The 13,747-nt window shown below is 35.5% G+C and overlaps 1 protein-coding gene across 2 annotated transcripts in view; it reads left to right on the top strand.

Moving 5' to 3' along the window:
• LOC126977933 (mitochondrial potassium channel ATP-binding subunit) overlaps window positions 1-13,747 on the top strand; it is a 31,160-nt gene that overhangs the window by 14,239 nt on the left and 3,174 nt on the right. For both annotated transcript variants that reach the window (XM_050826627.1, XM_050826628.1), the window contains 6 exons: window positions 4,529-4,706; window positions 6,422-6,541; window positions 8,579-8,682; window positions 9,741-9,915; window positions 12,028-12,206; window positions 13,048-13,195. In XM_050826627.1, coding sequence (XP_050682584.1) covers window positions 4,529-4,706; window positions 6,422-6,541; window positions 8,579-8,682; window positions 9,741-9,915; window positions 12,028-12,206; window positions 13,048-13,195 — 904 coding nt within the window. The remainder of the gene's footprint in view (window positions 1-4,528; window positions 4,707-6,421; window positions 6,542-8,578; window positions 8,683-9,740; window positions 9,916-12,027; window positions 12,207-13,047; window positions 13,196-13,747) is intronic.

Genomic DNA, 13,747 nt, shown 5'->3' with positions numbered 1-13,747 from the left:
GAAGGCCTCTGATGCCCATACATTCCAGTCGCTTCAAAAGTATTGGAACTGAGACAGTATCAAATGCCTTAGACAGATCCAAGAATACCCCAATAGATCGATGTCCACTGTCCATGTACCGTGAGATCAATTCTGTTACCAGTAAACATGCATCCTCTGCGGATTTTCTTCGACGAAAACCAAATTGACGATCACAGAGTAGGCCCTTAGATTCAAGATAAGAAGAGAGTCGGGAATTGACTACCTTTTCCAAAACTTTTGATACTACACTGAGCAATGAGATTGGTCTATAGTTTCCAGGCACTTCTTTTGATCCTGATTTATATATTGGAATTACCATTACTAGCTTCCATGATTCAGGAAAGACTCCAGTAGTTATACTCAAGTTTATTATATGAGTCAGCGGTAAAGTAATATGGTCCGAGTTTTGCTTAAGTACTACTGCTCCTATTTGGTCTATTCCTGAAGCACTATCTACTCGTAGATCGTTTAACCAGTGTTTTATTTCAGTCTCGTCAGCTGGTTTCATGAAAAATGATCTTATTGGAGTGTTTATATGTTTTATTTCGGATGCTAAATTTTCCTCAGTTTTTTTGATGTTGTCAAGAATTGTCTTAGTAAGTTGTCTACCCACAGATGCAAAATATTCGTTATGCAACTTTAAACAATGTTCTACTTCATCAGACGTTTTAATTAATTCTTCAGCATTCTGCTGTGAGCGTTTATGATGAGTAATATCTCCAATCACCTTCCATAGCTTCTTTTTATCATGTTTACTTTCTGTCAAAAGTGAGCGTTCGTAATTGTACTTTAGTCGATGTAGTAGATTATTACAGAAGTTTCTATATTTTATATAAATTACCTTTTTAATTTCATCGTTTGGATTATTTTTATACTTTTGATGGAGTTTGTCTCTGTTTCGAATACATCGGATTAAACCAGGCGTAATCCAGGGTTTAATGTTAAATTTATTCCTACTGAGCGTGACCTCTGATCTGTGTCTAGATATAATTGTATTAATTGTATGTGAGAAAATTTCTACTGACCTTGAGACGTCCATAGTATCATACACTGCCGTCCAGTCAGTATTTTGTAGATCGCGCATGACTGCGTCATAGTCAGTTTTTGTCACAGTTCTACAGTGTTTGTGACCAACCGGGTATTTAGTTTTTAAACACGTAATCGTCATATCGTGATCAGTCAGATCCGCGCTGCAAATGAAACCCTCTGCTGACATGTTGTTCTTTATGAAAGTGTGGTCCAAACAAGTTTTGCCGTGAGTTGGTTTTAAAAATACAGGCAACAAACCAAACTCGGCCATCAGGCACAGGTATTCGTGACGTCGTGGGTCCACACTTGTAGGACATATATCTATATTCATGTCACCAGTAATTATTAGTGAGCTTTTTGAGGATTCCTTCGTAAGGAGGCTTTCCAGGACGTCTAAAAAATTCGTGGTGTCCTTTACTGATGGGGATCTGTAAATAGCTATGATTTTTGGACCTTTGTAAATATCAATTTGTAAACAAATTGCGTCATTCAGTTCAGGCTCACATACAGACACTGAAATTCCGTTTAGGACATAAACGACAACACCACTACACTGGTTTATAGCTCGATAAGTTCTAAACGAATCATATCTATCTAACTGCATGACTATTGAATAATCATCAAGCCAACATTCCGTCAAAATAATCACACCGTAAGTTATAACAAAACGTTGCAGATTTGCTCTGAATAGGTCAAAGTTTTTATTTAGACTTCGAATATTAAATGTTAAAATTTTAAAATTATATTTTCCCACCTGAAGCAGAGCGTTACACGGTTCTATGCCTTCAACCTTATGGCACGTTATATTCAAGATGTTATCAATTTCACTTATCATGTTACTAGCTATTTGAGTTGTGGTAAATATAATATATTCTTTGGTATTTTGGGGTTGGTGGTTGAAGACAACAGACAATTATATTTATTAAATTGCTGAAGTGAGAGATACATAAGTTGTCGGACAACGAATAATTACGGGTTCTTTTAATTACGTTTTGAATTTTATAAGAGCTGTGTTGGATAGTGAATGCTTGTGAATATGGGTTTGTGAATAAGTATAAGTTAATGCGTGTATAAGATAGTGTTTTTTGTGTGCGTAGGGTGTGTGTGTGTTGTGAACGTTGTTGTGATACTTTGAATATGATTGAGAACAGATTGTATCTATAACAATTATATAACCTCAAGGTGGTGAAACTAATGCTTATGAAATGTAACAAAATAGAACTCTTAAGATGTATTTTCTTGAATGTTTGAAATGTTTTGTTGTGTTTCCTTATTTTTGAAACAATTTTGCAGATCTTCGCCAGATTTGATGGTGACGTAACGGAGTTTTTCAGCTTTACGAACATATATAGTTCCGTTTCGGACCCAACAGAAATTAAAGTTATTTTGTTCCTTAGCTTGTTGACGTGCTTCACAAAATAATATTGTCGATTAAATTTCGTAAGGCGTTCGTTAATATATAATATGTTTCATGGTTGTTCAGCAGTTATTCCTTCGGATGTAAGATTACGTCTTAGCTTTACTGCCTGTAGTATTTCGTCCCTTTTGGATCGTCGAACAAGGCGAATAACAATTGGGCGCGTAACTGGAGAAGATCGGGATTTAGACATTTGCGAGGCTTTTGGGCCAGCTCTTTCTACGTAGTCGACATCATTTTCGCCAAGTGATACTCCGAGTTTTTTGGATATAAGCATGGCTATATGAGTTATGCTCTCATTTTTCTGTTCATTAACACCAACAATTTCTATTTCGTTTTTTAAAAGACTTTGTTCGTAGTTATTTATCGTCGACTCAATGCGCTGGAGAGACCCTTTGAGGTTTGTGATCTCTGTCTGTTGAGTCAAAAATTTCCTGTCATACTGTTCGAGTTTGATGGTAACCGAATGTAGTTCACATTTAACTGTTTTTAAATCCTGGAATATCGCACTGTTTTGCTGCTTCAATGCTTGTAACTCTTGTCTCAGAAGTCTGATTTCGGTTAAAACAGATGCTAGCTCTGACTTCTCTTCAGCCTTACTGCCTCGGCTTCCCCGTATTAAGTTTATATTTCCTTGTTCGTTCGTGTAGGTTGAGTTCAAATTGCTTCGTATAGGTGTTGTGGAATTATCAGTTTTCGGTCTTGTACATACACACCCAGGGCAGATCCAAGTATCCTTAAATTCTTGAGAAAAGGTGTCAAACTGCTTGCTATTGACTTTGAGACATTCTAGATCATAGAGTTTACCGCATGAGGCACATTCGAAATACTCAAGTGACATAATTTTGCTATTATTACGCACGCATTACAGTTATTTGCCATAATGTAATAAAAACAAAATATATTAAATTAGCAGTGATAACAATTAAATTAAATTAAAAATATTTGATCTACGCGGATGGGATTCGAACTCGGTTCGATGCAGTGTTGATTTAAGTAATGCAGTGTGCCACTAGGCCAGTGACGTCAAGACTGTAAAAGGCGTTTAGTATTCGAGCAGAACGAACAACACGTCTTACTAGGTCGAATCAAGGGCAAAGTTTTTTAACTACCTACAAGTTACAACCCACAATAGGCACTTTTGGTTTGTAAATAATAAATAGTATATAACACTCTTTTAGTACTTATCTTCTTATACATTCACTTTCACAGAGAAAAGTATTTAATTTACACTATTTTGAATTTACAAAACACTAAAAGACTGCTGGATCGAACTAGGTCAATGTTTTTACTGCGAACACATCATACACTTATAATTTTGATTTCGTAAATGTAACGAAAATATTAACTATTTCTTAAAAAAAAAAACTTATTAAACACATTTAATAAATTGTTATTTTATATGTGTATTCAAATTTTACTTCTGATATTCGATTTTAACTATTTTAAATTATAAATTGCACGGAGCTTCACTAAAACGATGTTTACAATCCAGATGACAGTACGAATTTTTTGAATGTATTCCTTACCACAAAATTTTACACACAGGCGAAATTCGCATGTGACAAATGGCACATGTTTCCCAAACCCTTATTTTGTTTGTAAGATGGTTTATTTCCCTGCTAACTATGTGTATTAATTTTATCATAATTTAAAAATACTTCATCTGTGTATAGAATAATATATTATTGAAATCAGGCGTAAATAATAAAAAATGATGTGATGGTGCGCAGTACTAAAAATAATAATAATATGGACACACTCTTATAATTTGTGTATTTTTCTTGCCCCAAACTAGGCATAGCCTGTACTATGGGTACAAGAAAACGATATATTTAATACAATATACTTACTTTAACATACATAAATTCTTATAAACAAGCATCCATGCCTCGGAAACAAACATCCATATTCATCATATAATTATTAGTACTTACCGAGATTCGAATCCGAGACCTCTAGCTCAGTAGGGTCACTAACCACTGGGCTATAGGGGTCGTCATTAGATTATCAATAATAGATTTTTATTGAAATTTATTCAACATAATATATGATTTCCAGTATGGTGTTGGCAACGATGTTCCTAGGAGGCCACCTAATGTCCACGGGCCAGATGTCAGCGGGGGATGTGATGGCATTCTTGGTCAACGCGCAGACCATACAGCGGTCTGTGGCTCAGATATCGTTGCTGTTTGGCTCTGTGGTCAAGGGTGTGAGCGCAGGGGGAAGGGTGTTCGAGGTTAGTTTATATTTTTATTTACAAACTACTGGCAACCCCTATAATATATCCCTGATTAATGTTCGCTTTAAATACTGACCCCCTTATTCATAATGGTCCGCTAACTTAAAACAGCCGCTAAGGAGTGTTATTTCTCATTCTGACTTACCTAAGTATTAAGTCTAGTACTAAGTCTATTGACCTCAATAGAAGAAGACAGAGTGAGAATTAGCAATGCTTTAAGTTAGCAGACTATTATGAATAAAGGGGTGAGAGTATATAATACACCATTTATTTATTTATGATATTAAATCAAATCAAATTTGCAAGAAACATTTGGTACTTAAGATGTTAACATAATATTATTGATAATCCAATATGTTACGTCAATTGACATGCAAAATATGTTGTAGAGTTTTCTAAGTACCAACACACTACTGTTATACTGAAACATGTCGGATTTCACGATGCTATAATTAATATAAAAATTATAATATATAATATTAAATTATATATATAAAATTAAAATTTAAAGATAGTATACGTAAAGACTTAAATAATTTAATAATTCATTTAGTACCTATGTATAATGTCAACAATTTTATTCATTTTTTATTGAAAAATTCATTTTCACCTCTCAAGCACGAAAAGGGCGCTATTGCTACGGGAAAACTTGCGTGAGGCAAAGTGATTTAAATTTCGAACCCCACGTACATACAACCGGGAATTACTCCGCGTTAAAAAAATAAACAATGCGATCCGGTGCGTTCCGAAACTCATTTTAGCCTAGCGTAATATCTCATTGTCACAAAAATCTTAATTGTTTCTCTTACTATAACACTTTTCTCGTTAGTCAAGGTGATAAGTTGTATGTTTCACATGAGAACAATTTTTTTTTGTCTCGTGCCTTTAAATCAGTCACTACCTCAGTAGTCTATATTAGAATCACTCGCTACGTTCGTGATTCAATTCTAGACTACTTCGCCAATTCGTGATTACAGTCAGCAGTTGCAACAAAAAATAATTTTGCTCACTTGTTGAACAAATAACTGTTAAACTATAGAAGCACTTATTTAATAACCATTGATGCAGTCTTCTTTTAAAAACCTTGGAAGGTAAATCTTTTAATTAAATTAATTTCTATAAGGCATTTAATCATGCTATATATACAGGGTGTGTTGAGTTGCAGCCTATCTTGTATTCTTGTGTAGCTGCAAGTTTTCTTGTATATTATGTTGAATGTTTAATTCTTTTGTTTGTACAAATTAAAATAAATTATTTCGTTAACATTAATATTATTTATTCATTGCGTTTTTTTTTCAGAAGTTGAGAACTTAGTTTTATTAGGTCGTTTAGAGCTATTACTTAGAGCCCCGGATATGGAATTTGTTGTACACGGATGGTTTGTTTTCAAAATTTACTGACGGTGTCCTAATTGATCAAAGAAAATGTAAAATTTTGGTCCAATCACATATTCTAAAGCGGAACTTTTACTGGGACGGTTTTCACATCAAGTACACTCGACTCGAGTGAATTTAGTCTATTCGAACTATATTCGCATTTAAAATCATTTTATTTTTTATTTTTTAGAATGAAACACAAAAAAGATTAATAAGCCTATATAGACTCGTTAATCATAGTTATCATAAACAAAAGACTTGAAGAACTATATTTAAAAAGCGTTTTATGTCAACGTTTATATTCTTAATATGAATTATATTTGTATATTATTCCAGTACATCAACAAAGAACCAGTGATGGACACTTCCGGCACGAAGATAGTCAAGTACCACGAATTCCACGGTGACATTGAATTCAAAAACGTAACGTTCTCGTATCCGTCGCGCCCGGAAGCGGTAAATATATCTGTCTCTTTCACTTTGAGTAAAAGAAACTAGCGTGCGAGAGAGAAGAACATCTCTATCAGAGATACAGCAAGATAGTAAAGGTAAATCTACGGTTGCTGTAACCGATTTTTATTGACAAGTCGTAAACAGAGAGCACTACACATAAATACCAGTGGGAGGGTCCTTTGCAAAGAATGCCGGCTAGATTATGAGTACCACAACGGCGCCTATTTCTGCCGTGATGCAGTAATGTAATAATAACTGTGTTTCGGTTACTGGGCAAATGAGACTTAACATCTTATGTCTCAAAGTGACGGGGGCAGTTGTAGTGCCGCTCAGCAGCAGCTTTTTGGGGTGTTTCAAGAATCCTGAGCGGCACTCCATTGTAATGGGCAGGGCGTATCAATTACCATCAGCTGAACGTCCTACTCGTCTCGTCCTTTATTTTCATTAAAAAAATTATTTATTGCCATACAAAAAATTACAAAAATAAAATGAATCTTGCGATGAAACAATAGGCAAAAGAAAAAGGCTCAGCTTCACCTGACATGGAATCATGGATTTATGTTTCCATGAGGCGCTGTTTTTCAGCCATCCCCTCCTCCCTAAGGTGTTGAGTGGTTAAGTTAGTGCTAACGCACATATTGACAATTAAAATTAGTCACGGCTGTAGTTTAAATATTAATTTTTATAAAAAAAAATTACATTATAAATAGAACTTCTGATATCAATATTGTTATACAATATTTTTTCCTTCCTCCTCAGGTAGGCCTTAATTATAAAATGTACAACATTAACTTTCACAAATATTGTGTATTTTATATAATACTTTTTGAATTATGTGCAAGCAATTCCTTATTTGTTGGGTTGTAACTATAAAAAAAAAATTACGTGTGTACAAAGTACACATGTCTGAAGTGAAACCTGCATTGTGCATGAACTTCTAAACTGCATATGAAGTCCTGGTACATGTTGCTAGGATGACATATGATTTCAACAGCTATGAAAGACATTACTAACACCGCTACCATATTTATGTTCTCCTGGTGTCTATGCAGTTATAAGTCGTGCGTATGACATAAGAATATATTAAGGTATACCGACTCGCGTCATACATAAAAAAAATAGTATGCATATTTCTGTCTCATTCTTTGCCGGCTTCATCCTACACATTTTTGTATTTGTGTGTCTTACCTGTCGTTTTTTTCCGTTGCATCCGTTTTGAAATCACAACGATTCTTAATAAGTTTCACTTCAAAAACTGCTTTGAGCAATAAACAAACTGTTTTGAATGTTGTCAAATTTTCATAGAAAATAAAAAAGTTCTAATACAAACTAAGAATAAAAAAATTCGATTTTAAAATGGTTTTTTTGGAGGATTTTTGTAATAAACAGACATTTACCATCAAAAAGTACTGCATGCCAGGTTGTTCGCTTCCACTACTTAAATGTGTATTTTCTGTCTTAAAACATTAGTTTAATTCTGTATTGCCTATTTGAAAGACAGATAAAGAAACGATGAGGGGAGTGATGTGGAGTAAGAGGTAGTGAAAAACTTTAAAAGAAAATTACAAATAAAATTATTTCAGAAATAATATTTCAAAAAACATTCCAAACAAAATAATATTTATGTTAAGTATATTTCAATAAAATTATATTAGCAAAACTCAACTTCCCTTCGCCTCGCCCGAACACACTTTTCACGTCTTCACCAGCTTATTGTTCTAGTCAAGCGTGCGTAAAGAAGTCTTACTTTAATAAGGTAAATTAAATCTAATATCGCGCAGTGTACTTGTCGAGAAACATTAGAAATATTGTAAATTACAGACTTACATGACGCAAAATATGGCGACTACCATTTCTTTGACATCTGTCAAAAATGTCACTTGTCTAAGAAAAAATACGTCATCGTCAATGTCAACTATCCAATCATAAGAAATGTCAATATTACTGGTAATAAATTGCTTGTATCAAATCCTGAGCAGTTTCGCTTTTTTTCACATGCCTTTTTATTACTTGTTTAAGGATATATCGATTATTTTTCAGGTAGTGCTTAAAAATTTCAATTTGAAAATTCCGGCTGGAAAGACCGTTGCCATTATAGGCAGTTCCGGGAACGGCAAATCTACTATAGCTGCTCTATTAGAAAGGTAAGTAAAATGTTTACTGGCTGACCGCGCAAACGTTGTTTAGCCATAGAAATTATTTATAGAGTTAGACCGTTTCTTTGACATTGCAACATTACTTAATTTTTCTAAAATAAAAGAATTTTTCTAAAATAAACGTAGCCTAAGTTACTCCTTATTACATCAGCCAATAAAAGTCCCGTCAAAATCGGTCCAGCCGGAACAAAGAGACAGACAGACAGAAAAAAAATTGTAAAAAAAAATATTTTGGTGTATGTACCGTATATTTATAAAATATACATGTAGTAAAAAACGGTTATTTCAATATTACAAACAGACACTACAATTTTATTTATATGTATAGAAATATCTATGTGTGATAATTGTTATGACCTCGCAGACTGAGGTGCAAATTATTATTTGATTACATTACGAGAACGTGGAACAACGATGTAATAGTTGATGTAATAATTGGACATCTACAAATTTAATACTAAATAAATAAGTATAAATTCACTTATACTATATGTCGCCAGGTATCCGACAACTTGGTTTAAGTCAATCAGCGCTCCACTGATAGGACAATAACTAACTTCAATCATGTCACAGACATTGAGGTACGCACGAGCGTCACTAACGGATATGACAGTGACAGCTACAAACTTTAACTTTAACAGATGACGTTCGCCATCAGTTCAGCCACAATAATATGAATAGAATATAATCATACAATCTAATATATAAAATTCTCGTGTCATGGTGTTAAACATTGAACTCCTCCGAAACGGCTTGACTGATTCTGATGACATTTTGAGTGCATATTGGGTAGGTCTGAGAATCGGACAACATCTATTTTTCATCTCCCTAAATGTTAAGGCTGGTCCATACGATTTTTTTTTAAATTTGTTTGATTATGAGTCAGCATTAAAAAATACATACAACTTCAAATTTTCACCCATCTACGATCAACAGTTACTCTTGTATCGCGATTTTAATATCGGCAATACAACGTTTGCTGGGTCAGCTAGTATTATTATAATATTTTAATTCTCCGACATATATATGTATACACTCCACTCCAGGTTCTACGATGTAAACGAGGGCAGCGTCGCGATAGACGGCATCGACGTCCGCGATATGGATGGAAAGTGGCTCCGTGGACGAGCGCTGGGCTTCATCAGTCAAGAGCCGGTGCTGTTTGCAACCAGCGTGCGGGAGAACATCCGATATGGGAAACCCGACGCCACAGATGAAGAGGTTAAACATCTTTCTTAATCAAATTATCAAGTCAAGGAAATTACAGTTATGAATGTCAAAAAAAAAAAAACCGCTACTTCGTAAAGGGTTGAGCTAATGAGAAGTAGTAGCAAGAAACTCACTACCACTCTTTTAAATGCAGATTTACATTTTCATTGTCTTACAAATCATTTCAATTACAATATAATATGTGAAGTGATGCAACAATCATACTCAAACTTCAGATAGTCAATGCCTTACATGGGTAAGTCAAAAAAGTAAATGTAAATTAATACAAAAGTTATTGAGTACAGTATGCTGCATCATCCACAGACACCGTAAATAAATATAGGTATTCTGTGAGCATTTTATAGGGATTATATATAAAATATATATGTATAATAACTTATAATAATCTGAAGCAGAGTTTCCGGCTACAGGCATCATAATCCTGCCACCACAAGTAGCACCCGTTCACGAGCATGACGCATGGGCCAGCCATCGCCTCCCTCATCCATATTTTAGGGAAAGGTAACGACTCGTCCCACGTCGCCGCCACAAGTAGTGACATTTAAGCGAGCATGGTGAAAACCGTCACAAGAACTAAACCAAATAACAAAACATATAATGATCATTGATCCCAGAAGTGAGCTAGATTACAAATAACAAATTGTTTATATTTGAAAGAGCTACATTCCAATTCTCTAATATACAATTATTGGAGTTGAGCAGGATATCAATCGAAATATAGATGGCGCCACAACCTGGGTTTAATAAACATACCAAGACTGATGAAGCATGCTTCAATCGGAGGGTTGGCTTGGTTGGTAAGAGCGTGGGGTTATCTTGAGCAGGGTGCAGGTTTGAGTCCCGCATCGTCCATAAATTGTGGTACCAATTAAATTTCTAAAAACATTAAAATTTTCCCTGAAACCTTCCCAACAGTAGGGTATTATGCCTCCCTCTGCCTATAATGCCTCGCTGGCAAATCGGACTCGTGTGGTAGGCAAGTGGATAACCCATTGCCACGACATTGGCACACCATGGGTCGTGAGTTGATTGTTCGACGTTTACTGGTGACAGCGACGATATTATAGAATAGAAATATATCTATTTACCACAGGCAGTAATAATAACATAAAATACTGCAACAACACTTGGTATACATCATGAAGCTACATCAGTTCGTAAAGGTGCTTTGACATGGGAAGAAGAATTGATCAAAACTCTCAGTCCATCCTTTAAATCATAAAACAACTATAAAATTATATAATTTGGTGGCCTGCGCAGAACCAGACAAGAACCATCCATCGACGAGGCTATGCTGGCTGAATGCCGGGTAGCTCTAATGACCTCCTCTTAACTTTTATTGTGTTTAACTAGGGTAGTAGATACTTACTTTCAAATAGTGATTCAAATATCATCATCACTTCAGCTGAAAGACGTCCACTGCTGGACAAAAGCGTACTGCGTACCCTCTATTCCAGCGATGTTGATCAGATCATCGGTCTTCTTGTGGGGGGCATACCAACACTGCGTCTTATAAGAAAGCTCATAGTTGCTCAGAGGGCTATGCTTGGTTTTTCTGGGAGATCGAATCAGTAATGAAAAGATCCGTAGGAAAACCAAAGTCACATAGCCCGGACGATTGCGAAACTAAAGTGGCAGTGGGCAGGGCAGTAATGTGCAATAAGAAATAAAAGTAAAAAAAAAATAAACAGTCACAAAAAATGAAAAGTCATTAATTGTCTCGTCTTGGATTTCCAGCGTTGCAGTAACGCCTCCACAGTTAACTTAAACAGTTATTCTACTTACAGCTATAAATGTATTTGTATGTCGTTGCCGCTGTCCGTGCTGCGAAGCACGGTGCCCACTGAAAATGCGTGTCGATAATACTGAGTGGGCCTCCGATTGGCAAAACTAAAAACTAAAGTGATTGCACTACTCCTCAATGTTATTGTATTCATTATTCCTTTTTTAAATATTGACCTATGTTCTGCAGTGTAATTATGTTGCTAATAAAGTTTATTATTATTATTATAACTAACCTAGTTTGTATTGATCTAATTAATCCAGATCCTATTATAAATATGATACAAGAGATGCTGAATGTTTTGTTAAATGTGTTTTAAGATATACGAAGCCGCCAAGACGGCGAATGCTGATGAGTTCATCCGCAAGTTTCCGGCGGGGTACGAGACACTGGTCGGGGAGAGGGGTATGTCCCTCAGCGGAGGACAGAAGCAGAGGATCGCGATCGCCAGAGCAGTACTCAAGAACCCGCCCGTTATGATCCTAGATGAGGCCACGAGGTATGTGATCAATACTTTAATTAGGAAATTTTGTTTTCATTTTGTTTCTGCAACTATCACCAAGTTTCCAACTAAGGTACTAAAGCTAAATGTGATGGCACACTGATCATAAATGTCGCATCTTGTGGTGATATCGTGGCGCGAGTCGTTCCGTTTCTTAACTAATGGCGAAGGAATCGGTTGCTCATCCATGAGTAGTGCTAGCGAATTGGCGCTGTTTGGGGTCACTGGTCCATTCCTGTCATTTTTATCACATAAATGTTTTGCACCTACTGGGATTAATACCTATAGCTAGTAGGTTGGGTCACTAACAAATTAACATCTTGACTGTTGCTTCTCAATATATTCTTGATAATGTAATGTATGTTCATAGGCACATAAGTGAATTTGCTAGAAACTGTCATTACCATAATGTTAACACCAGGAACAGACATAAGCTTATATTGCCTACTACTCGACTAAGTCGAGTTAGTAAGTTTTTTGGGGGGCGATGTATATGCATTTACAACAACATCCCAGAAAATGTTCAAAACAAAAGTATTACGTTATTCGAAAGAATTGTTTAAAAACTTTTGTGTGGTAAAGGTTACTTATCACATAAATGACTTTCTTAATGATACCACAGATTGGGAATGGAGCGACCGCCCTTAAGCTTCTAAATTATAAATTTAATTATACAATATTACTTTGTAAACATATTTTTTTGTCTGAGGCATTCGTTTTGGAATGGGTGGTAGTTTTAGACTTTCAATAAGTGATGCCACATCCTATTTTGAATAAAAATATTTGAATTTGAACTACTGGGCTATCATGTGATCGTCAAATGTTTTCTGTGTTGCAGTGCGTTGGACGCGAGTAGCGAACGTGAGGTTCAACGCGCGTTGGAGCGTGCCTCCAAGGGACGCACGGTGCTGGTGATAGCACACCGGCTGTCCACCATCATCAACGCAGACCTGATAGTGGTGCTGCATCGAGGGAGTATCGTTGAGGTATGTTGTTAAGTTATCAAAAACAAAAATATTTATTGAACCCATAACATTGATGGCATCAACAATGGCTTAAGTTCCGTCATACACTTAATGTCATAATGATTATTAATAAATATCAAACAGATAAAATTAAAGTCAAACAAATCAAATGAAAATAAAAATATCAAATAATTAAAATCACACAAAAACAAATCGCACTAAGTAGAACAATTCAATTCCAGGCTGCTTTATCATTATATAATCTTGGATATTGTAATAGCCTTTGCTGCTTAATTTAATTTTTGTGAAGGCTTTGAATTTGTTTATAGACAAATTTGCTATCTGTTCGGGGAGTTTATTATAGACCCGGGACTCGAACCCACGACCTCTGGCGTTCCGTGCCAGTGCTCTCCCCCAACTGAGCTAAACTAAAATTTTATGACGATACGTCACTCGAACGGTTAGCTCAGTTGGGAGAGCACTGGCACGGAACGCCAGAGGTCGTGGGTTCGAGTCCCGCATCGTTCATAAAATTTTATTTGCAAATTTTATTTGTGTATTAATCCTAGAAGT

The sequence above is a fragment of the Leptidea sinapis genome, chromosome 46 (assembly GCF_905404315.1).
Source record: "Leptidea sinapis chromosome 46, ilLepSina1.1, whole genome shotgun sequence".
NCBI classification, from domain to species: Eukaryota; Metazoa; Arthropoda; class Insecta; order Lepidoptera; family Pieridae; genus Leptidea; species Leptidea sinapis.
This window is presented reverse-complemented; position numbering and strand designations above follow the sequence as displayed.